This window comes from Hoplias malabaricus, chromosome X1 (genome assembly GCF_029633855.1).
Source record: "Hoplias malabaricus isolate fHopMal1 chromosome X1, fHopMal1.hap1, whole genome shotgun sequence".
NCBI classification, from domain to species: Eukaryota; Metazoa; Chordata; class Actinopteri; order Characiformes; family Erythrinidae; genus Hoplias; species Hoplias malabaricus.
Window position 1 is genome coordinate 9,428,562 of NC_089818.1, and position 26,562 is coordinate 9,455,123.

At 40.7% G+C, this 26,562-nt stretch overlaps 2 protein-coding genes across 3 annotated transcripts; both read left to right on the forward strand.

Moving 5' to 3' along the window:
- Positions 1 to 2,386: 2,386 nt before the first annotated feature.
- On the forward strand, positions 2,387 to 8,153 carry LOC136675557 (sorcin-like). Its single transcript, XM_066652167.1, has 8 exons — positions 2,387 to 2,599; positions 4,841 to 4,909; positions 5,146 to 5,215; positions 5,895 to 5,938; positions 6,573 to 6,720; positions 6,942 to 7,055; positions 7,464 to 7,522; positions 7,940 to 8,153. Exons 1-8 carry the CDS (start codon positions 2,555 to 2,557, stop codon positions 7,964 to 7,966), a joined length of 576 nt encoding a protein of 191 aa, XP_066508264.1. The 5' UTR covers positions 2,387 to 2,554; the 3' UTR covers positions 7,967 to 8,153.
- A 687-nt stretch (positions 8,154 to 8,840) lies between these two features.
- Positions 8,841 to 15,645, forward strand: LOC136675555 (uncharacterized). Of its 2 annotated transcripts, none has more exons than XM_066652162.1 (11): positions 8,841 to 8,996; positions 9,569 to 9,919; positions 10,578 to 10,641; positions 10,729 to 10,757; positions 11,371 to 11,721; positions 12,369 to 12,432; positions 12,521 to 12,564; positions 12,775 to 12,922; positions 13,336 to 13,449; positions 14,571 to 14,641; positions 14,904 to 15,645. In XM_066652162.1, the coding sequence occupies exons 1-11, from the start codon at positions 8,913 to 8,915 to the stop codon at positions 14,925 to 14,927; spliced, it is 1,344 nt and encodes a 447-aa protein (XP_066508259.1). In that variant the 5' UTR covers positions 8,841 to 8,912; the 3' UTR covers positions 14,928 to 15,645. The 2 variants fall into 2 exon arrangements, with proteins under 2 accessions (XP_066508259.1, XP_066508260.1); XM_066652163.1 differs by having other exon boundaries at positions 8,872 to 8,996; positions 9,574 to 9,919.
- Positions 15,646 to 26,562: the final 10,917 nt, after the last annotated feature.

The window sequence follows — 26,562 nt, forward strand, 5'->3', positions numbered from 1 at the left end:
TCACACACACACATTTTTTGAGTCTCCAATCCACCTACCAGTGTGTGTTTTTGGACTGTGGGAGGAAACCGGAGCATCCGGAGGAAACCCACGCAGACACAGGCAGAACACACCACACTCCTCACAGACAGTCACCCGGAGGAAACCCACGCAGACACAGAGAGAACACACCACACTCCTCACAGACAGTCACCAGGAGGAAACCCACGTGGACACAGGGAGAACACACCACACTCCTCACAGGCAGTCACCTGGAGGAAACCCACGTGGACACAGAAAGAACACACCACACTCCTCACAGACAGTCACCCGGAGCGGGAATCGAAGGTCCCTGGAGCTGTGTGACTGTGATTCTACCTGCAGCACCACCATGCCGCCCACTGAGAAATTAAATTAAAAACAAACAAACAAACAACTGCTCTGTACTTCAACTTATTGGCCACATTATAAGAAACATCTACTTATTTTTTCAGCTTATTGACTACTTTATAAGTTACTTCAACCACACGCTTGCACTCACTGGACAATTTATTAGCCATATCATATTAGCAATGTCTACATTGTACTTCCAATCACTGGACACTTTATTGGAAACACTTGGTATTTGTTGCATTTTTATGTGTCAACCCAAGGTATGACATTTTTCAACCATGGCCAGTGAATCCTGAAGTTCTCCAAGACGTCACTGGCGCTTATATAGCAATGTACCTTAAGTCCATATCCAGCAGAGGGCAGTGTTACAATGTTTATTATATAACAAAATTCTACATTTTAGGGACATCTAACAATATACAGAAATCCCTCGCTACTTCGCAGTTCATCTTTCGCGTATTCGGTACTTCGCGGGTTTTTTCCAGGGGGCTTATGGCCGCTATATCGCGGATACTGAGGGAAAATCTAGGAAAACCGTGAAAGATGAATAGCATCTTTCCACATCCGAGTGAAATTTACTTAACGCTAAATCACAGCTTAGGAACGACTCTATTAAAGAAACTGGTAGGATATCACATGTAGTTCCAGCTGAAAAACATTATAGAATGACTGTTTAATGCAAAGGATGGGTTGTTAACAGCAACAGGGAGGGGTTTAAAAGTCCAAATACTCGTTAAATACATAAATATATTTTCTCTACTTCGCGGAAATCCGTTATTCGCGGGTGGTCTTGGAACGCATCCCCCGCGAAAAACGAGGGATCACTGTATAGTAGAATGTAAATTATGTATATACATATATTAAAAGTAAGATATTTGATTTGGAATGTAGTGAATTTAAAGTATAAAGTCCCTCAAAATAAAAATACTCCAGTAACGTACAGATACACAAGCAAACTACTTAGGTACAGTAACGAATTAATTTTACTTCGTTGCTGTCCACCACTGGATACAAATTAAGAAACATACATATAGCAGTATACATTTATGTAAATGAATGTGCTAGTGGGGTTAACATGACTACAATACTGAGGTACATATGATCTCGTTTCTACTCTCACTGTCCATTTTATCGACTCCACCCTAGTCCTGAACAAACACGGTGAAAGGGGGGGTAACAAAGTATGAAGGGTAAAAAAATGGACAACACTCTATAGGTGTAGAATTACAACGTGTTCCTGTGTGGTCAGTGAAGCTGGTGAATTGGGCAATGAGTGGAAACGAGGTTTTTTAATGTTGTGTTTGAATCAGTGGTCTGAACTTGTAATGTGTCGGTCGCGAACGAACCGATTCAAAGAACCGGTTCTTGTAAGTGAACGACGAGAGCCGGTTCCCGTCTAAGACCGAGCCATTTTTTTCTAAGGCTTGTCATTCAACCAATCAGAGAACAACAAGCAAGCTCCAACCCTCCAACTCCTCCGAGCTGAGACACTTGGTTTTCCTGAATGCCAATCTGCCTTCCAAAAAATAGTTGAAGAAGATGTTAAATCAGTTAAATGTTTGTTGACAGTTTTGGTTGTTTTAACCGTTGAAAGCTGCTGTTTTGCACTTTGCAGTATTTGTTTATTTTATTACCCAGAAATGGATAATTATTTAATTTAATAAGCTATTGTAATACCTACCTTTTGGGTTCCACTGGCTATATTTCAGAGTTTACAAGTGATTTTTTTATTAAGGTGTTTAAATAAAAATCCAGTTATTTATACAATTGAATGTGTGAGTGCAATCAGTGAGTTATTACAAGACAGCCATAAAAACAATTGGCCATTGCAACACTATTTATTATTTTTAATATTGAACAATAATATTTTGTCCATATAGTCATGTAAAATGTAGGTAATATTGTTCTGTACCAGTGTAAATAAGTGGTAAAACAAAGAGCCAACAAGGAGCCGAAAGAGCCGACTCTTTATGAAGAGCCGAGCCAAAAAAAAAGGGGTGGGGCTTTTCTGAAAACGGGTGTACACAAGAAAAGATAACAGCCTTGTTCTCCTCCCACTCTGGAAGAGGAGCGGCTTTAATGAAATAAAACTGAAAGGTGAACGTTCCGAGATATTTGTTTGTCTCTGAATTAATTTCATTCTTTATTTGAAGACCTAGAAGAACAGCTTTAGCCTTTAAGGATGAACTACGGCTATGGCGCTCCACCCGGCGGACATCCGGGAGCTGTGAGTGTGAATGTCTTTCTAAAACAAGTGCACGTAATGTTTACTTTCGGTGCGTGTGATTTTAGAATAGTGTTTGAAGGCATTTAGAGCTTCTTACAGTCTATACACTCGTTGTGGTCTCGTGAATTAAGATTAGTGTCTCATAAACCATGATATATTTTTGTTTTTAGTCTTACAAAGCTACAAATGAGACCAAAACCTTCACACAGAAAGCCAGCAGTGACGTCACACAGCACACAAGAGCATTGTCTGCTCATTGTTGGCTTTAAACTAGTGTCTAGATTTAAGCTGGTCCTAAAACAGAGGCCTTGCTCCAGTGTGTAATTTGAAATGACACTGTGAACCTTATGTTAAAATTAAAACTACACACAGTCTTTGTGTGATGAGTGATTGTAAAAGAAAGTCACACTCTTGCAAGACATGGAGGAAGTTAAGTTTAACTGAACTTAAAAAAAAAAAAGAGAGATTTCCTGAGCTAATTAAAAACTAGTTATAAAACCTCTTCCAAACAGGAAAAAAAATAGTAGCAGATATGAAAAAGTAATTACAAACCAAATTCAAAATTACCATTTGGTAAAATAATTGGGAAATGTTTTACTAGTTTTCTGTAAAAAGATCCAGTCAGGGTTCTGGGCTAATCTTAATGCTAAGACAGCTCCAATTAATGTTATCAATGACATCCTCACAAATACAGTGCCTTGAAAATATCTCTTCCGTTGGTTCTTGATCTCAGTGCTGCCTTTGATACTGTTGACCCTAAAATGTAATAAAAATATACTCCATCCTACAGTGGTTCTGTGCCAGTGACCTATGATGTCCCCCAGGGTTTGACTCTTGGGCCACTCTTATTTAGTTGATACATGCTTCATCCTGGCCATAGTCAGTTAGATCGGATTCAGGTAAAGAAAAAGCATGGAGAAGGAGAGATTTGTTACTAAGCCACTTAACCGGTTGACAGAGAAAAGTAGAAGTCGAATTTAGACACAATAATCCACACCAAAAATATTCCAATTTAAGCAGACATACAGCTCGGGTTAAAACATTCATTCATTCATTATCTGTAAGCGCTTATCCAGTTAAGGGTTGCAGTGGGTCCAGAGCCTACCTGGAATCACTGGGCGCAAGGCGGGAATACACCCTGGAGGGGGCGCCAGTCCTTCACAGGGCAACACACACACACACACACACACACACACACATTCACTCACACACTCACCTACGTTTTTTTGAGTCTCCAATCCACCTACCAACATGTGATTTTGGACTGTGGGAGGAAACCGAAGCACCCGGAGGAAACCCGTGTGGACATGGGGAGAACAGACCACACTCCTCACAGTCACCTGGAGGAAACCCACGCAGACACAGGGAGAACACACCACACTCCTCACAGACAGTTACCTGGAGGAAACCCATGCAGACACAGGGAGAACACACCACACTCCTCACAGACAGTCACATGGAGGAAACCCACTCAGACACAGGGAGAACACACTGGAGCAGGAATCGAACCCACAACCTCCAGGTCCCTGGAGCTGTGTGACTGCAACACCTACCTGCTGCACCACCGTTTTTTCTATTTGCACTATTATTTACAGTTTTAACAGTTTAAAAAAATATATATATATTTTTAATTGTCTTTTTAAAATTTGTATTCTTGTTCTGTTTTATATGTTTCACTACATTAATTCTTATGTAATATGTCCATACCCTTTGTGTAAAGAGCTTTGGACTCTCTTTTTGTACAAAATGTCCTACAAACTTGCCTTGCCTTGTCTTAAATGAAGTTTACCTCAAGCAAAATACCAAAATACCGCCCACTCAAATGTTCACATTCTTTCAAAAAGATTTGTTAGGTCAGGTACGGATAATGGGGAACTTTATACCCCTCTAGGGTATTCACATTTAGCATTGAGCATGGTGCATTTAGTTTCATGTGCAGCTGCTCCTGCAAAAACACTTTTAAAAAAGGCCTGGGCTTAAATCACAAGGAAATATATAGGCAATATGTAGTCTGGAGGAACGATCAACACAAGACGTAGGTGAGAAACAAGCACCTACTGAATGGAGATGGAAGGGTGTGATGGTTGTACAGAAAATAAAGGTGTCATAAAAAACACAAACTAAAAAGTTGTTGTACATTACTCTGCAAGAAGTGTGATCTTTTCTGAAAAATGAGTTTGGTTGTATTCACTTCAGAACTAGTGGACTGGTGTGTTATATTGTGTTAATTGTGGTTTGCAGTATCCTGGAGGATTCCCAGGCCAGCAGCAGGATCCTCTCTTTGGATACTTCACCGCAGTTGCTGGGCAGGTGCGTGGACAGCTCTTCATTTCTCACATTTCTCAAGAACACTGTTCTAATCACAAGTAGTCCATTGTGCACTATGTCTACCTGCTGGAGGGAGGACTTTGCATCTGGGCTTGTTCTGTTATTATCTACAGCAAGGGTTTGGTGAAAAATAAACTCAGATAGTGTACAACACTTATGTTGAACCCATCCTAGTGTAAACTACAGTTCTGAAAATATCTGGCTTTCTTTACCTTCAGGATGGTCAGATTTCTGCCGAGGAGCTCCAGACCTGCTTGACTCAAGCTAACTTCTCTGGTGGCTACAAACGTAAGGCTCACATCTGCATTTAATTCCCAGGTTAAAAATGCTTCCAGAAGGTGCTGCTCTGCAAGCGGAACTTTAAAAGACTTTTGGGGTTCTGAAGTGGGTTCTTCAGCGTGCTTCTCCCCCTTCAGTGAAAGGGAAGGTGTTTAAAGTGGATTATTATTGATGCTTCAGGTAGTGTCACCCCCACACAGCTGCAGGGTTTTGTGTTCCTGGATTTGATCTTCACCTTGAGTCACTGTCTCTGAGGAATGTGGTGCGTGGGTTTCCTCTGGATGCTCCAATTTCCTCCCACAGTCCAAAAGTAGGTGGATTGGCCTTTTGCGAAATAGTCCACATGTATGAATGTGTCAGTGACTGTATGAGTGTGTGAAAGTGTCCACAGGTGTGAGTGACTGGGTTAGTATGTGAGGACCCTAGTCAAGATGAAGTACTTACAGAAGATGGACGAATGAATGAATCATAGCTCTTCTACGTTTTAATGCAAACTTGCAGCTGATGTCCCCAACTTGAGCTAACAACTGTGGAAATAATAGCAATCAGGATGTGTATTCATTCTGAGAGACCTACTTTAATGTAATATAACAATGCTTGTTATGCTAAGAAACCTTTTACTGCGGACTGGCCGTAGACTGGGATTATAAATGCATTACATGTCTAATCAAATTGCATCTTTTTGCAGCGTTCAACTTGGAGACATGCAGGCTGATGGTCTGCATGCTTGATGTATCCTTTACAGCCATCATGCCTTTAACAGGATCAATAATGGACCTAATGTGTAAAATGAGCTCCATGCTAGGGCTACGCTAGCTATGCTACGCTAATTTTTCAAATGATATTTAAAAATCAATGCTGTGATAATAGTGGTGTTCTGAGGTGCTTACATAGTACCTTCATGCAGTTACCCATAGTATGGCATACGTTCTTTACATGAGTCACTTACGCTCAGTGAATTACGGGGGAAAGTGACTCTGAAGTGTGGGAATGTGCTTGACAATAAAAGGGGAGTGGAGGTGGTTTGGTTACAAAATATCAGAAGTATGATAATCCATGCTATTGTGTAAGAAATGAAAGAAGTCTGTGACAACTAATCTGTTTCACTATTGCCAACATGCCCTGAAAGATTGTAATATTATTTTAGGGCCATATCGCGCACTCCTACGCCATGCTGCATTTATTGTTGGATGCACTATAGCAGTTACTCACAGAGCAGAGCGTTGTACCCCAGGCTTTTCACTGTGGCTTATTATTGTCTTAGAGATCCTTTGAAAATCCTTCTACTGTTTTAAAAAGTTTTTTTTAAATCAATTGCCGTGTCATTTGAATGGCATTGTTTCTCCTTAAAATACATTGTTATTAGCGGGACATGTCCGGTTCTATGGGCTTTCCTGAGTTCAAGGAGCTGTGGGCTGTGATCAATGGTTGGAAGCAGCACTTCATGAACATGGACAAAGACAGGAGTGGGACAGTGGACCCCCAGGAAATGAACCAGGCCATTTCCTCTATGGGTAACAGATTCTCAAACACATTTATTTATTACATTTGAAATAGAACATATGTATCCTTTGTTGTAATCAGTGTATTTGATTTGAAAGTGTAGTGTATAAAGTGTAGCGTGGATTTTTCTTCAATGTTTTACAAGCATTATACGAAATCTGAATAATGACTGAAAAGAGATGTATTCTGGAATTAGAGGTGTGTACAGGACTGTCTTTCTGTTTGTTTTTAGGGTACAGGCTAAGCCCTCAGGCTATGAACGCCATAATAACGCGCTACAGCACTCAGGGAAAGATCACCTTTGATGATTACGTCGCATGCTGTGTCAAACTGAGAAGCTTAACTGGTAAGTTCATACATTTCTGTTGCACCGTTCTAAACTCAAGAATGTTTTCCAGGTAGTAACATTCATAAAAAGTAATCCTGTGGTTTTATAATAGCATTCATTAGTTTGGTCAGGTGATTAAACAGTTATTTCACTGACATCGAGTGTCACATTGAATGTATAGTGTTTCGAGTACAGCCACAATAGACCAAAACAAAGGTCTTTCACATGTATCAGTCTTAAATGCACAGTATCAAAAGGCCTGGGGGTTGGAAACGGTCGTGCAGAACTGAATGATGGTTAACAGTTGATACAAAAGCATTCCAAACTCATTCACTGTGGTCAAAAGCAAAACAACACGCCTGTTCATTAACTGTGGTTGATGTGCTTGCACATTTGCACTGGATTCATAAACTGTATTTTGTCCAGATATTTTCCGGCAAAGGGACCAGGCCCAGCAGGGAATGGCAACATTTCAATACGATGATGTAAGTTTATTAACAGACAATAGAATTCTCCTATGGAGCCCTGTGGGATGGTGGTTCAGAAACTCTAAGCCAGGAGTCATGATTTGTATCACTTTTTAGATAAAGATAGATTGGAACTGACTTGTAACTCACATTAAATATTGAGTATATTTCAGTAAATACAAAGCAGGGAAAGTAAAGGACTTATTGTACTTTCTTCCTCCAAAATCCACTGGAAGAGGAAGTTGCTCTGAATAAGAACTTCTTTAAAAAATTCAATAGCACCAATATTTTTTGTTGTTTTCTTTTCTCACTTTGTTTTTTTTATGATTTGTACTGTAATTTAAAACAAATTAAACGTACTGTTGTATATTATACAATGTGCAGCTTTTATGAATGTTATTAATATTTACACAAATGTTATCTCTCTTGTTTCAGTTCATCAGATGCACTATGAGCACCTAAGAAGTCCCATTCACATTCCAGGACCTTTCTATAGTGCATGACTTTATTTAGTTTTTCATATAGCCCCTTCTTTTTTTTATATAACACATACAGCCATGCCATAGCTATTTTTATACCAGTTAATTTGCTTGCATTTTGTATTAACATTCACCATGTACTTGAATCAACCTCAATAAAGAACTGTATTGATGACAATTGATGCCTTTATTTTGACCTCCTTCATTTGCTTAAATATTCATACTTATATTTGACTGAATCATTGAAAACTATTTTTTAAATATCAGTGAGGATTTGATTGCACTTTGGCATTGTACTACTACTGCCACAACAGTTTATCTACTTGGAAGGCAGTGCACAAAATTCAGAATAATCTCTCAGCTTCAAGAAGATTAGTGAGGCCAGGGATTGGTGTTGTGTGATTAGTCTGAGCTCACAATAGACACAACAACTCACCCGAAGTGTACTGGAGGGTGCTCCATCACTCCAGAGAATGGAGGAGCATTGCTCCACAGACCAAAGTTGATGAAGTCTCCTAGTTTCTTGATATTAATCACATGGTCTTTTATTCGGTCACACAATTGTTCGAAGTTTTAATGTGAAACAGCAAATATTTACAGTTTATTCATCTGGATATTGTGCACATTTTCCACAATACTTCCCACAACTTTCCTCCAGATCCTCTGTAGGTTTTTGTTGGCTCTGAAACAGATGGTTTCTCAGCACATACATTTCTAATTACAGACAAAGAGAATGGTGTCTGTTTGCCCCTAAGACCCCCGTTAAAGGGGAAGTGCTCCAGAGCTGGTTCGGGATTGGACAGCGCGGTCATTTTGGGACTCTTAAGAAGCCCAGGAATTCCTCTCCAGCTGTGCTGCGGAGCCTTCAAGTTTAGTGCTGTTTAGTGCAGAAGAGTGAGGATAAGAAAAACAAATCCAGGCTCCTGAAAATGGAGGAAGTTCATACTGTACATGTGAAGATAGCTTTTATATTGGGCTTTCTGCTTTCAGCATCTTTGGGGCATCCTGAGAAGGTGAGCAAATACCATTATTAAAAAAAAGTTGTCTAGAATTGCCCTACGAATAAATGTATAATGATGAAACTATGCTTTTGGCTGTTGTATGTTGCGTTTATAATTAATGATATGGGGTTCTTTAAGGAGAATGAGAAGGTGTCCACAAACCATTGGACATACGTTATATATATATTTTATAATCAGCTTAGTAAAGACACCTGGACAGAGGCTCATCCAACACTGCTTTTGAAATCAAGTTTAGTTTAGTTTCTCTAGTGCATTACCAAATGCATCAGGGAGGTTTACACTCCTCTAGCCAACACTAAACATTGAGCATGGTGAAATTAGATTCATGCTTTTGCATATTGTCTCAGAGTAGAATGCATAAATGGTTTGTTTTGCAGTTGAATAGTTCTAAAATACTTGCATGAGAATGATCACAACTGAGGTGAGTATAAATATATGGAGACTGGTAATATTGGTCAACCATCACTAGTTCTACAACTTCACTGAAGCCGGTACTGACCTCTATTCATTATTAACCACGTTAACATTTTTATGTAATTAAGAAATGAATATGCCTGTTTTAGGGCAGGTCTCTACCACCTGGGAAATGTGAACCCATCGAGATCTCAATGTGCCAAAGCTTGGACTACAGCCTCACTGTGATGCCAAACATTCTAGGACATACGAACCAAGAAGACGCCGATCTGGAGATCAGTCAGTTTTACCCCCTGGTGAAAGTGCAGTGTTCCTCTGAAATGAAGACTTTCCTCTGCTCCGTCTATAGCCCTCAGTGTGTGAACGGGACTGCAAGGCCGGTGTGTAAGACCACCTGTGAGACTGCGAAAATGGGCTGCGAACCACTCATGAGAAAGTTTGGCATCGTGTGGCCAAGTTCACTAGCGTGTGAGACCTTCACCACTGAGTCTTGTGAAGAGGTACGTTCTGTTGGTTTGCAACTTTGTGAATGTGTGAATATATGTGTGAATTCAGTGCAGCAAACAAGGGTTTACTACACCACTGTCCTTGGGCAATACTTGGGCAAGACTGGGGCTTTCCCAATTCTAATTCTTTTGTACAGCATTGTACTGAAATCTAAGGGGAAGGTCAGAGTGGTATGGTATCCTAACCTCCTCCAAAAGGTACATAGTACATTTTCTGCAGTGCTGAGAACAGAGTAGTAATGACAGACTCTGTTCTCCCTATTACAACTCAGTGGAAAATCACAATGAATTTGAAACTCTTATTTAAAAGTAAAAATGTTATGTGGATTTACTTTCAATGTTGTAAATGTGTTTAAATACAAGCCAACTTATTTACAGTAAAGTTAACACAGATTCTACGATACTAACAAGTACTTATTCAAACTGACGTTAAATTGGCCAAGACTGAAATGACAAATAGAACCTACATTAACTCCAAAAGAAATCCTTCTCATCCCAAGATCAAACCAAAGCCAACTGAGTTACGTAACCGCAGATTGATTTACAAATATCAAAAGATGTTTTTCATGACTTTTCCTTCATGTTAGCACATGTTTGAAGAGAATACTACACTTCTGCTTCACTTCTACTAACATCGTTTTCCCCCTCACAGGACCTAACTGCTTCACAAATCCAACAGAAACGGGATCAAATGGGCCACACTGTCGGAGAAAAAGGTCTGTAGAGGGCTTCAGAAAGAACAATCAGTTAAATCACTCCAAAATATCTCAGAAGCTACATATTTTTCTTCCTTTCTGTTGCAGTTTCAGCATCTTTGGGGCATCCTGAGAAGGTGAGCAAATACCATTATTAAAAAAGTTGTCTAGAACTGCCCTTCGAATAAATGTATAATGATGAAACTATGCTTTTGGCTGTTGTATGTTGCGTTTATAATTAATGATATGGGGTTCTTTAAGGGTTCCTTGGTTCTTATAGTGAGTTTCTCTGAAATGTAGAATGAGAAGGTGTCCACAAACCATTGGACATACGTTATATATATATATTATAATCAGCTTCCTTAGTAAAGACATCTGGACAGAGGCTCGTCCAACACTGCTTTTGAAATCAAGTTTAGTTTAGTTTCTCTAGTGCATTACCAAATGCATCAGGGAGGTTTACACTCCTCTAGCCAACACTAAGCATTGAGCATGGTGAAATTAGATTCATGCTTTTGCATATTGTCTCAGAGTAGAATGCATAAATGGTTTGTTTTGCAGTTGAATAGTTCTAAAATACTTGCATGAGAATGATCACAACTGAGGTGAGTATAAATATATATGAAGCTTTTGTAACATTGGTCAACCATCACTAGTTCTACAACTTCACTGAAGCCAGTACTGACCTCTATTCATTATTAACCACATTAATATTTTTATGTAATTAAGAAATGAATATGACTGTTTTAGGGCAGGTCTCTGCCACCTGGGAAATGTGAACCCATCGAGATTCCAATGTGCAAAGGCTTGCACTACCACTTCACTGTGATGCCAAACATACTAGGACATAAGAACCAAGAAGAAGCCGATCTGGAGATCAGTCAGTTTTACCCCCTGGTGAGCGTGCAGTGTTCCTCTGAAATGAAGAATCTCCTCTGCTCCGTCTATAGCCCTCAGTGTGTGAACGGGACTGCAAGGCCGGTGTGTAAGACCACCTGTGAGACTGCGAAAATGGGCTGCGAACCACTCATGAGAAAGTTTGGCTTCGTGTGGCCAAGTTCACTAGCGTGTGAGACCTTCACCACTGAGTCTTGTGAAGAGGTACGTTCTGTTGGTTTGCAACTTTGTGAATGTGTGAATATATGTGTGAATTCAGTGCAGCAAACAAGGGTTTACTACACCACTGTCCTTGGGCAATACTTGGGCAATACTTGGGCAAGACTGGGGCTTTCCCAATTCTAATTATTTTGTACAGCATTGTACTGAAATCTAAGGGGAAGGTGAGAGTGGTATGGTATCCTAACCTCCTCCAAAAGGTACATAGTACATTTTCTGCAGTGCTGAGAACAGAGTAGTAATGACAGACTCTGTTCTCCCTATTACAACTCAGTGGAAATTCACAATGAATTTGAAACTCTTATTTAAAAGTAAAAATGTTATGTGGATTTACTTTCAATGTTGTAAATGTGTTTAAATACAAGCCAACTTATTTACAGTAAAGTTAACACAGATTCTACGATACTTACAAGTACTTATTCAAACTGACGTTAAATTGGCCAAGACTGAAATAACAAATAGAACCTACATTAACTCCAAAAGAAATCCTTCTCATCCCAAGATCAAACCAAATATCAAAAGATTATTTATGTTTTTCATGACTTTTCCTTCATGTTAGCACACTTATGAAGGGAATACTACACTTCCGCTTCACTTCTACTGCTGTAACTAACATCTTTTTCCCCTCACAGTACTTAAGTGCTTCTCAAATCCAAAAGAAACTGGTTCAAATGGGCCACACTGTCGGAGACCAAGGTCTGTAGAGGGCTTCAGAAAGAACAATCAGTTAAATCACTCCCAAAAATCTCCGAAGCTACATCATTTTTCTTCCTTTCTGTTGCAGTTTTGAGTCTTCAGACTGTTCGAATTCTGATGTCCCTGAAGGACGTATCTTTTTTTCTGATATTATTTAATTTTATATTGAAAGTAGCAATATGATGCTACTTCATATGATGTAATTTAGGAGGTAACAATATCACCAAGCTATCACCATGCACCTTTACAACTCTACTGTTAACATATCTTCAATCAGATGTCCATCTTTGCTTTAATTGTTTCGTTTGCATACCTCATCATTCCTTAATAAAGCTTGTGAAGGATGAAAGGTCAGGAAAACTGGACGAACACAGATTTCAAGAGTTGCAGAGTTACGTGTCGGCAGCCAAAAAAGAATTTGTGGAAATTCAACAAGTGAAAGACGGCGCAGTGAGTGAAAAAATGTTGAAGAGTGCCCTCAAAGCCCATGGTGAGATAATTGATAAATGCATCTTGCATCTCTTTCATGGTAAACTGTGTTCTGTGTCCTTCAAGTGTGTTAAATTCCATTTATTTTGTGTAAAAAGCAAGTTTTTAAAAAGCAGTGTCTGGTAGCATGGCGTGAGGGAAACCAGCTTTGGCTTTTGAGGTGTGGAAGAATGTACATTTCTTTGAAGGAATCCTGAAAGGACCCAAAGTTTGAGAAAAGGCAAAAATGGAATGGTCTTTTTGTGTTTTCCTGATCTGAGAAATTAACTATATGACGAGTAATGAAATGAATGATGGGTAGTCTTTGATGTGAAGTATTTTCACACGTGTCAGGTGTGGCATGCTTGTGGCATTGTGGTCAATAGTAAATGTTTAATGAGTTTACCTCTGTGAAACTTTTCTGCTTCCATGTAGACCTGCGGCTAAATGACCTCAATTTCGGCCTGCTCTGGAACAGATACAACACGGCTGGCCAGGTCAACTTTGACGAATTTGTGGCCATTCTCGCTCGACTGGAAACCTTGAAGGGTAAACATCCTTGGTGAAAGGGCAGGAGCAGTGATGTTGTTCATAGCAGTGGGGGATAAAATAATTTGAATCACTTAATGAAACCCACTTCCTATGTTTAATATCCAAAGTAAAGTTTTCAGTTTTTCTTTTCTTTTGAACAGGTTTTCAATTTCTTTAAAAAATGGACCAATGGAAATACTAAAAAAGTATTATAAGTATAAGTAAAAATAAGACATTTTCAAAGACGTTTTAATATTAACGTTATGGACATATAAACTCTATAATTCTTTTACTTGGGCACTGTTGCCAGAACCAAATTTATGGTACACTGTATATAAACATACTGATTTTGTGTTAAAACAAACAAAACACACCCCACAGTGTGTTTTTTTTAACTACAACTACAGGAAACATGCCATATGTAAGTCTTTTCTCTGTAATGCATCTGTTCAGTTATTTTCACTTAAACACTCAGCAACACTTTCACAAGGAGTGTCCCAAATTTGAGATTTGCACATAATTTCTTTGCAAATACATGATATCACATCACAAATGTTTTGCTTGCCTCTGGCAAATGTTCAATCCATCCATCCATTATCTGTAACCGCTCATCCAATTCAGGGTCACGGTGGGTCCAGAGCCTACCTGGAATCATTGGGCACAAGGCAGGAATAAACCCTGGAGGGGGCGCCAGTCCTTCACAGGGCAACACACACACTCACACATTCACTCACACACTAACACCTACGGACACATTTGAGTCGCCAATCCACCTACCAATGTGTGTTTTTGGACTGTGGGAGGAAACCGGAGCATCCGGAGGAAACCCACGCAGACACAGAGAGAACACGCCACACTCCTCACAGACAGTCACCCGGAGGAAACCCACGCAGACACAGGGAGAACACACCACACTCCTCACAGACAGTCACCCGGAGGAAACCCACGCAGACACAGGGAGAACACAGCAGGTATCGAACCCACAACCTCCAGGTCCCTGGAGCTGTATGACTGCGACACTACCTGCTGCACCACCGTGCCGCCCTCTGGCAAATGTTGTGTCGATATAATGTATTTTATTCATGTGAAAATTTTGTTTGACCATTCATGTTTAATCCATTTTATTTTCACCATTTTAGATCGCTTCAAATCTCATCGAATGACAAACTTACCATGCGATTGCGTGATGGCCAGCTTTTCACTGGACGATGTAAGTTCCAATCTTCTGAAATACCTGTGTAGGATTTACATATGAAGACATCAATCTGAATTAGTGAATAGAGAAGCAGGTGGCCAAAAACATGTAACTCCACTACATAATTAGTTAACATTGCAATGACAAAACAGCCATGTTCTAAGCTGCTTGGTTCTTCTGGGTGTAGTTTTTACAATGCAAGTTTGAAAAGGCAAAAACAAAAAAATACATATTTTTAAATTGATATTTTAAAACACCGATCTTTCCTGTTTTTCAGTTCATCAGAGACACTCTGCTGTGAAGCGTCCATCTGATGTGAGAAACTGCCGTTTAGATTCACATCTGGAGAGTGGACATGTCAGTATCTACTAACACAGTGTCACTACAATTAATGGCATCAACTTTAACAATGTGCTGAATTTACAGAAAACATTGCAATGATCTTCGAATTAAAAAACCCCCACTATGTTTAACATAAACATTCCAGTGGTATTGAGTATGGATTTCTTTGAAGAAATAAAAATGAAATTTCATATGCATCGATATCAGAAATATATGGATGCACATGAAAAAGTTCATTATTGTAGAAATTCAATCTATGTAAACTAAAATCTATGTAATTCCATATATGTTCCTTTATTTACTGTAACCATGTCTTCGTGTTTGGAGTTGTGAGGTTTGGAGCCTACGTGAAATCATTGGGGACGAGGCAGAGACACAACCTGGACAGGGCATCACACACTCACCCAGTCACTGACACACTCACAATTAGAAATGAGTTTTATAACAGTCAGTCCACCTGCCAACATGAGTTGTAGTACTGTGGAAGGAAACCGGATCTCCCAGAGGAAAACCACACAGACCTGAGGTGTTATGAACCCACAACTCCACAACACTGGAGATGTACGACAACGACACTTGCATGAATGTTAAGATCTGTTTATGGAGTGAGTGGGTTCTATCTGTAATGTGCTTTTCCTGCAATCAGAACTTATTCTGCAATTAGGTTTGCTATTTTACTCATTAAAATGTAAAGAAAAATCGAACTTGCATCTTGAAAATAAAAACTTCATCCCAACAACAAATTAAGCTTCATTTTATTTTACATTCTTCAAATCAATGTGTCCAAAGGGTTGTGTCCCAGTAAACAAGGAACGTCCCTGGACGTTCAAAATAGGTCTAAAAGTAGTCTGTCCGTCAAGGACATATTTTAAACGTCAATGGACGACCAAAACCCATCTTAATAAGTTAGTTAAGTGGTGACCAATCGATAACGTCAGTGGACGTCCAAAACGCGTTTTATACAGTAATTTATTTCGGGACCAATTAACAACGTCAATGGACGTCCAAAATACGTCTAATAGTCGTCTTTTCAATGTCTGTGTTTGGACGTCTTTTCAACTTTCATTTTCAACCTTAAGAGAACGTTGATTAGACGGCAGCCATTACGTTATTTCAACGTTGAACAAACGGCTAAATGTTTACTGGGGTACCACTTATTACTAGTGAATTCAACGTTTTAAGGGAACTCTTCCATGGACAGAAACGTTCAATTGTGTGTGCTCAGTTTACATCAACAGCACTAACTATTAAAATGGGACTTTCCAGAAAAAGTGAACTGTAATGTAATCATACCAAGTGCCAAGCTTGTTAGAAGGGCGCTGTTGTTATTTTATAGTCCCATCAAATATGGCGCCTAACAGCTTTGTTGTGGAGAGAAGGAGTAAATAAAGCAACGGCTCCACCTGGTGGATATTCCAGAGTTAGCTATGAGTCCAGAGACGAGGAATGAAGGAAAATGTTCCTCAGGAACGTTCTCGTAGCTTAAGTTATCAAACTGAGGTATGGTTTGTGGAATACTCCCCTGTTGACACAGTGTTCGTATTTTATTTTCATTTTGGGACTGTCATTTATAAAATCACAAGCTCGGTGTTACTGTCTGTGAGTCTATTAGGTCATTTTCTTAGAATGAGTGAGTTTAGCATTATGGTTGGCTGTGCACACAAAACTTCTATTGACCGATAGATGGCGATAAATGCCTTATTTTATTTCACTAGAGCAGCTGTAAATATAAGAAAACACACAAGACTGTCGCTAAAGGCGGACTTTAGGAGCTGTTTCTCCCCCATGAAAACACAATCATGTCACAAATATTGTGTTTTAATAATATGAGAATATGTCGTCATCATAGGCATGTTTTTGCTATAAAAATATATTTAACTTCTTATATTTGGGGAAATATCTGCAAGGCCCATATAAAGGTGTTCAAAAACAGGCTTCCTCTCGTTTTTAGATGTTTAACGATAAAACCCCGCTTATGTTTACTTTAGAACAACACAAAATAATCTTTAATAGAAAGGCAGTGTCTTTGGCGTTCTGCAAGTTTTCTGAAGGTGAGTTTATTTACTTCCTGTTCTGCTGCTTGTTTAAAATGGCGTTCACACACTAAAATGTCTGCCTTAATGTTAACACATTTAACTTCAAATTAGATGGAAATTTTATATTATTGGTGTTTTTTTAAAAGTCTAAACCTAAAGTAAAATTCAAAAACATAAATAATTTGGACAGTTTTGTAAAAACGGATTGCATTCATGCTGCTTCTGGTTCCTGTAATGGAATTGTAGCTAAAAGGGCTGTTTAGCGGACAACCAATCTGGGCAAAGTACAGTCGACTGCAGTTGCACTGTTGCTTCAGTTTCAGCCTCAAGTGAGAGTTGAGAATTGATATAGAGGGACACACAATGAAGAGAGAGTTCACAAGGGTGTGTGTTTAACAACTTCATGTGTTAATAAAGGGGATATTTGAGGAGACCTATCTAATAGTGACCCTGACCCACTCCAGAGACAACTGTGTTAAAGTCTAGCACACATTAACCCTGTGTTTGTTGACATCTTCACTCCCTGGAAGCAGGGAAAGCCTAATTGCAGATGGACTCCAGCACTTTGATGATGAAACAGAGACTGACCCATAAGGGTATCTCTGATTATGGGAGCTCTGCTATGCTAAGCGTTTTGACCTGCAAAGAGCTCAGATATCACACATTTAACATATGCCTTTAACCTGACTGGACGACTCTGGAAATGTCTGGATATATAAAGTTTTGCTAAGATGGCTTTGGACAACTGTGGAGAGATTTGAGCTCACTGATCATTTGATTGTAACTTTTCCAGTGTATTAAAGCACCTCACTATAAAGTTGGGCTTGGTGTTTTTGAAAACGCCTTCTGCTACTGTTTGAAACAATAGGGAAACTTTAATTAGTCCTTATTCCAGCCTTAAAAATGTAATGATATTGATAATTTTGTTCAGTTGGACATATACTTTTCAAAACGTAGTCCTTCTACCACTGTGGAAGTTCCTGAGGTGTGTCTAAATATATTATTTATTTACCTGTTTGCTGAATGTATGTACTCTCATTCTAACCCATGTGTGAACATGTCATGCTCTTGCACCATAGATGATTCAAAAAGGGAGAAAGGAATACAATATCTAACAGAATACAACTAAGATAAGGCCTAACGACTTAAAGACCTATTTGCTCGTTTAATTAGACAGGGTCGTATATGACTCTTGTGTGTTTGCCATAAAACTAGCAGTTTCTATAGCGCCAGACATGATCCTTGGTATGTGTCTGTGTGTGAGTGTGTGTTGGTGGGGGGGGGGGGGGGGGGGGGGGGTTATAGATTAACATGGGGCTTGTCAGAGGTCTGCCACAGGCCTATACACACAATTGTTGGGTAACACCTTTAAATCTCAGAATCATTATATCTAAGGGTTTAAGCCACATGGAAACAAAAGCCATGTTAAATCCATGTTAAGCAAAAGCTTATCTAACAGGCATACCAGAGCTAGGGAGCCTGCTCTTTTTTCTCTGCTAGTTTTCTGTCAGTCTGTTTGTCCAAGCACCACACCAACACCTTATGGATGATTAAGTATAAAGTACTAAAATCTCTAAAATCCCTTTTAAATCCAGTTTTAAAAAATTCTACCAATTTCTGGACTTTATAATGTTTATTTGCCTTAATGTTTAACAATTTTACATCACTTTACAATGTCTTCTTATTCAGGCTTTTGTGAAAAACAAAGACTAGTGCTAGGCCTGTATTTGTAGCTTATTTATTCTCCACTTTGTAATTGTCTTTATACTTTTGCAACGAACGATGAAGTCTCCTCCTCATTTTCCATTATTTCTCCTCATCGCTCTTGTATCTGATAGCTCTGCGCAATAAAGTGCGATCACTAATAGGCTAATGTGTGACAAATTGGTTTTCGATGCTCTGGAGGTGTATCTGCTGCGTTTACAGAGTGGGTGGGGGTTGTTTAGGACCCAGTTTCCAACTACGGTTTTCGAGCTCCACTGATAACATGAGTCAAGGTGCTTTTTCTTTTCTGTTTCTTATGCACACCCTTCGGTTAGGCTGTTTACTTTCGGTCCATCTCGGACAAAGTCTTCTCCATTTCCCAAGGCTGACAAAACTTTTTAAGTTTCTTAACCCTTTCGTGAAAGATGCCTGTTGATGTACAAAGTTGGTTTTGAAGCAGTTTTTAGGTGAATTTCAACTGGACGTTTTCATTGCATTAGCAGAGGCTCTTTTCTAGAATAACTTACGTTAGCAAACACATTGCAGATGTAGGAGAATCTAGTATTAGGAGTCTTGCCCAAGGACTCTTTATGGTATGGTTGCCTACGTTGGGAAATGAACCCCAGTGTGCCTTTTGGAAAGTATTGGATGGATATTAAGGAACATGATTGTTTTTTATATAATGTATATTTAAATTATATAATTTAATTAAAAGAACACCTTTAAGTTGAGAGAAAACTATTGCTTTTAATATTCATACAATAGGTTTATTGTGTTGGAATGGGGTTGCACAATAGTGACAGGTTAAGATTGCAGAGTGCCCGCCTTTTCCCTCTCTGTTTGACCTCGGAATGGAAGGTCACAGTGCATGTCCACATTTTTGCTTTAATTTTTGCCTTCCAGACCTGATTCTTACCCACTCTTTTCAGTCTTTCACTCTCTCTCTCTGTCTCTCTCTCTCTCTGATTTTCCCCCTGCCGTACTGCGTCCCTCATCATGTCTTTCTCTTTCAGCCCCCCTTGGTCCTCCTCTGTCATCACCATGACCATGGTGTCTCCCTCTGTCCGCTCCCCCTTGCGACCCTGCAGTGTCCTCTCTCTCAGGGGCTATCAGAGTCATCAGGAGCTCCATCAGCAGCTCTATACATCACACAGCAGCTCCCATCCAATCACAGAGCCCCGTACTAGCTCACAACTATGTATATCATGTCTTCCACAGGGCAACTGGACTGGTCCACTTCAGTTCTCAACTCTATACAACTTTAATTTCAAAAATAACCCAGAAGTCTCTATTTATTCTTATGTTTTACTAGCATACTTCACTTACTGTCCCTTTTGTTTGATAATTGCACAAAGATTGGCTAGTAAAAGTACTTCAGCCCACACTAACTAAAAAAAAAAAAAACCAAACAAACAAAAAAACGAGTCAAGTCCAAGTGACCCCCACCCTCTATTCTGTGGTCCAAGTATCGCAGCATGGAGGCTTCTTGTGAAGTGAGTAAACCATGAGAAGGTACACATTTGTATGCAATATCCGTCTCTGAAACTGAAGAGGTATTGGCTAACTACTGTTCCCGTCTCACAGGGACAGGACGAACAGCCTCTGTGGAAAGTACATTGAGAAAACGCGGTAAATCACAGCGCTAATGCGTCATCAAAGTGCCTCATCTGAGCCATGATAAAGAGCAAGAGCCCTCTCCATGAGGGCAACAAAGAACAAATAAAGATTGCAGGAGGCAGAGAGTCCAATCTTGTTGCACAACACACACTAAATCACGGTGACCGGCTCATACTAACACAGTCTCAAAATGGCCGCCGCCCTCCCTCCCCTTCCTTCCAAAATGTAAACAGCTCGTGCGCACAGGCACGGAGCCACTCCACAAAGTTTATTGGGTGTTTTCTGAAGAAAACAACAACATGTCTTCAGGTCTAATTCAGGGGAATAAGATCAGCAACGAATCAAGTAGCATTCCAGAACATTCCTGAAGTGAAGTGCTTGGAAGATGAAGCTGAAAGATAACAAAAGCCTGGGCTGTGTCCCAATTGTGTACTACACACTACACAGTATATTCGATGTAGTAACTTTAATAGTCTGAGATGGGCAGTCTAGTGCACAAAATATTTACATACTACACTGTTTCTTACTAACAGGACATGATGAACTGTTGCTATGACAATGCATGTCATACCAACCAATCAAAGTCTGAAACTCAAATATCTTCCTCCACACTGCGTAGTGCACAGTGTAGGTCATAAAATAATGCTGGTCTTTGTATGTCAGGTAATATTTATATTTCATATAAGGTTCATGTCCCTCTGTCTAATATTCACTGCACTGTTTGGGTGTGGTAGCATTTTACAAAGTTTACAAGTTTACAAAGCCAAGTTTTTCCAGATATTTGAAGCTCCTCCATTTCTGTTTCCCATTGGATTTGGGGAAAATCATGTCCATCATGATCATACTCAACTTCGATACTTCTTACGGTAACACTGAGCTTCTTTTACATAGTGATAGACAACATGGCAACACACAAAGCTTCAATTCCACATGCTTATCCATTATGACCCTCATCTAGGGTTTGATTTTAAAGAGGCACAACCAAAAAGTCTTGTTCTATTGCAAACAGCGCATTATTCAAGGGTTAAATAGTGAAACAACACAATGCTAATAACTGTGGTCTTCTAGGGGCTATTGTTCGAGGACTTGAGGTGTGTGAGTGGACGGTCCAGAGGCCATCTCCCTTGTCCTGACACAGGCTTTACCTTCCTGCCCCAGTATCAACTTTCAGAGAGTCAAGAGGTCAAAGGTCGGCTATTAGGGTTCCACAGTCACCTCCTGACAGGGGTCAGGCCGAGGCAGGTGATAGTGTGGGCGACAGCGGGCAGGAGCCGTCATCACTTTTCTGCTGAGTATCGGGGGCCTGGGGGCATTTAGGTGCTCCTTCGTCCCTGTCCTGATTCCTTTGGCCTTCTATCCCTCTCCCTGTGACACATAACCCTCTTACTCTGTGAACTCTGTGAGTATAGATCAGACACTAATACAAATAGCTGATATGTGAGCTTCACCTTCTCTAAAGCTAGGGAAGTATGGCCAGAAGATGGTGGACACCTGGACATGCAACGTTTCCTTTGAAACCAAGAGGATCACAACAGAGATTGTCTTTCTGTTGCTGTAATAGCTACTGTCTTTTGGCAAGCCAACATTTCTTTTACAGATTTTGTGGCATTCTGTGCCATAACTCCTGCTAGTGAGGTTATACCTGATGATGAGCTTAAGCTAATTTGTGCCTCTCCAGAGTGTCCAATTTCGTTTTATGCATTTCTATGAAGAGCTTACTACCTGTGTGTAAACAGTTGGATGTCTGTGTGTGTACAATGTATTCTTAAATCTACTTTCAAAGTAGTCTTTATTAGCATTAGCTTCGTGGCTATGGCAAGGAACGGTTTGTAATATCTGATGATGTACAGATAATTTTCATTGGACAGGGCAAACATACGGGACATTCATCGGACAGTCCTTTCATAATTAAAGCCCTGTGGTCATATATGTATTCTCCAGTATCAGAATATTTACACACAAGTCAATAGACATCAATCCAAATGAATGGAGGAAGAAAAATGCCCCCTCATCCTACACGTTGAAGAACTTGCACTGAACGGCCACTCACTGGACAGTCCATGGTGGAGGCCGAGACCCCGCCCTGACCTCTGGCTATAGATTAATCTGCCCTCAGGGTCAAGGAGGGGTCAGGCCAACCGTAATGACTTCCTCTTAATAAAAGTCTGATCTATGGACTCTCTGATATGTTTTGCTGTTGACCACTGTGTCACCCCGTTAGGTTCCGGAGGAGGGGGGTCGCTGCTGTTGCTGCCTCGGTGGTGGTGGTGGTGGTGGTGATTGTGGTCCTGTCCAACTGATAGCAGCCTGCTCGTGACCTACAAACATAATCATCGAGTCTGATCGGAACCGGAACTCTGATGATACCCTGACATGACTGAGGATGCTGGTAATGACCTGCGTGTGTCAGGACCAGGCGAAATATTCACTTTAAATTTGAGCAAACGTTTAAATAAAGGAATTTTAATTCAAGGGAATAAATCAAATGCAAATTCATTTACTCATCATCTACCAGAACGTCATTCCTGCTCAGGGTCGTAGTGGGACTGAAGATGACCCAGAATCATTCCAGTACACTGTATAAAAGAAACAAGTTTAGAAAAGGAAACTGATAAAAAAAAAAGCATGTGTAAATCCAACCAAGAAGCTGCTGGTCTTCTCAGAGCAATGGACTGGCCCAGCTTCGTCCACACCCAGAGAGGCTTGGGGATTGTGGGAGCCAAAATTGCAACAGACATCTACGACTGAGCTGTGGATGAATGCCCTGCTTTTTACTCTAGAACACCTCAAGAAAAGCCTCAAAAATAGAATGGGAAATGTCCAAAAAACAAAAATTCCAAAAGTATATCATATTATTGGCCGCTGTGAACATATTCTTACTGTCCAAAGAAAAATGTGTATCTTCCAAATTTTAATTTTACAGAAATCCCTTTTAACTGTCAGTCAGAGTCGATTTAAAAAAGATTTTAGTCCAAATAATTTGGAGCAATTCTACTGGTCCATTTATCATTAAAGTTACCAGCAATATGAAGTATACATTTCAGCTAGACATCAGCTAGATGTCCTCACAGGTCACTTTTTTGAGGAAAGGAGGAGTGTTTCATTTAGGTTTGGAGGAATTTACCCCACTGCTAACATCCCACTTATTACTGAGCAGAATAATGTGACTCCTGACAGGCTGCTTCCTGTCACCTCTACAATCCTCATTAATGTCCACACACTCACTCATGCGCACACACTCACACACAGACACACACATACAAACATGGTATACTCTGATATACAGCTCACGGGGCTTATGAGAAGTGGTCTGGTGTGTGGCGTCATGGTTGTAAAGTTTTATTGTTTCTGGGTCTCTGTGTGTGTGTGTGCGTGTGTGTATGTGTGTGTGTGCGCGTGCAGTGCTTGTGGGCAGACGGACAGAGACTGGACGCAGACTCATCACTCTGGCAGCCATATGATTACACACTTCCAGACCCCTCTCTTAATGAGAGAGAGGGGGATAAAAAGACGAAGGCAAAGACGAAGAAATAAAGAGCGTTAGACAAAAAAAAAAAAAGAAAGATGAGAAGCTGAGAGAAAGAGGTAGGAAGAGTGCAGCAGGCACTAATGAGGTCATATGATCACAAGGTGACAGGAGACAGACGGTAAGTAGTGTCACAGTGCTAAGCCTAACTGGTAGAGCATCACAGCGGGTATCAGTTTGAGCACCTCTCTTCATTGGGCTCTGCTTGGGACGTGTGGAAGAGTTGTTATGATCTCTATGAAAGTGAGTAGTGTGAATTTAAAAAAACAAAACAAAAAACAGGACCCGTGCATCCAGTAGGTGGCGACAGGACACGCTGGTGAAGCCTTGGACACGCTCTCCTCTTCGTCTTTCTGCAGAGAGGGTCAGAGAGCGGACAAAGGCCAAAGCAGCTGTTCTTGATTCGACCCTTTACTGGACATCAGCTTCAGGGGTCAGAAGCATTGTGCTCGATTTGTATGTTTGTGTTTTGGTGTCACAGCAGAACCAAGGAAAGGAGGGGGATATATATATGTCTCGGATAATGATTTATAATCTAAAGGTAATACATTTGCAACCCGTGTTGTTTTTGAAATATTAAATTTAAGTGAATATTTCTCATACTTGGTCTTTTCATTTTTCATAAAGTCCAATATTAGGCTTAATCTATGTCTGAGAAAGCAGAAATACAAGTACATGTATGTGCAGTGTGTATGTAAGTGTGTAAAAGTATACAAAGAACTTGTAGAACATATTTGTCTTTCAGTTGTACAAAAACAATAATGCGATTCTGAAACTGTAACACACACACACACACACACAGCTGTGGAGAAAGCCAGCTACATCCTCCTCCTCTTCCTCAGAAACAATGGCAGCCGTGTGAATGGGTGAGAACGCAGACAGAGGGAGAGGGAGAGGGAGCGGGGCAGGTGTCGGCAGGGCCAGCTGCGAGGGCGAGCAAGGCAAGCGGAAAAGAGGGAGAGAGAGTGGAATGGAGATGGAAAGAGGGATACACTTCCCTCCGTACAACACCTGGCTGGAGAACAAACGAGTGCAGGCCGAGCCGGACGTCCCACGGAAAGACGAGAGGGAAAGCGCTCGCTTTGAGTTTTGCTACGGAGACTAGCACCTGATGGAGAACAATATAAACAATAGTTAACAAAGCAATTTTTAATCAAGAATGGTAGTTCATTCTTTTAATGACAACAATCACACTCTGCGCCAGTTTCCCAGACCTCAAGAGAGCGTTAGTTTAGACGAGAGGTTTGTAACCTCCCACTCATCCAGTGTCTCCTCAGAAATCAAGGGTGGTAAAGGGGTCTGGCACTGTGTCCCAAACTTTGCCCTAGTGCAGTATTTTGGGGTTCTGCCATTTTGCAGTAGTGTCCAAAACAATAGTGGATCATTTCCAGTACACTCCAACAATCCCACAATACACTGCAAAAGACAGTGTACAACCTACAGTAGCTGACACTAGTGGACCCATGATGCATTGCTCTCTTTGGTTAAAAACCTTGTACAAAATCATTTACTATCCTCCCGAATTCAGTTCCCTATAACAGTGCACTGATACAGTGAGTAATATAGGGAATAGTGCATAGGGAGCCATTTCAAACAGAGCATGGGTCATTCTCAGCCATTTCTTTAATGAGATCAGGGACTGATTTTAGATAGTCATTTCTGGAGGCCAACTCAGGCTACAATGAGTCATACCCTACTCCAAACGTTTTATAATGCAGTTTCTGCAGTGCTGAGCCCAGAGCAGTATTTACAGAGGCTGTATTCTCCTTATTACAGCTCAGTGAAAGGTCACAATGATTTTTAAGCTGTAATTTTAAACTTTAAAAAGTTAAGTAGTGTTTCGTTAAAGAAAGAAAAATCTAATCACATCACAGTACGTGTAATCAGGAGATTCATATAATTTATTGAATAAAAGCATGAAAAAGATGGATATAGGCCAGACAGGTATTGAATTTGTATTTTTTAAATGTAAAAATATAGAGGGCGGCACGGTGGCGCAGCAGGTAGTGTCTCAGTCACACAGTTCCAGGGGCCTGGAGGTTGTGGGTTCGATTCCCGCTCCGGGTGACTGTCTGTGAGGAGTGTGGTGTGTTCTCCCTGTGTCTGCGTGGGTTTCCTCCGGGTGACCGTCTGTGAGGAGTGTGGTGTGTTCTCCCTGCGTCTGCGTGGGTTTCCTCCGGGTGACTGTCTGTGAGGAGTGTGGTGTGTTCTCCCTGTGTCTGCATGGGTTTCCTCCGGGTGACTGTCTGTGAGAAGTGTGGTGTGTTCTCTCTGCGTCTGCGTGGGTTTCCTCCGGGTGACTGTCTGTGAGGAGTGTGGTGTGTTCTCCCTGTGTCTGCGTGGGTTTCCTCCGGGTGACTGTCTGTGAAGAGTGTGGTGTGTTCTCCCTGTGTCTGCGTGGGTTTCCTCCGGGTGACTGTCTGTGAGGGGTGTGGTGTGTTCTCCCTGTGTCTGCATAGGTTTCCTCTGGGTGACTGTCTGTGAGAAGTGTGGTGTGTTCTCTCTGCGTCTGCGTGGGTTTCCGCCGGGTGACTGTCTGTGAGGAGTGTGGTGTGTTCTCCCTGTGTCTGCGTGGGTTTCCTCCGGGTGACTGTCTGTGAAGAGTGTGGTGTGTTCTCCCTGTGTCTGCGTGGGTTTCCTCCGGGTGACTGTCTGTGAGGGGTGTGGTGTGTTCTCCCTGTGTCTGCATAGGTTTCCTCTGGGTGACTGTC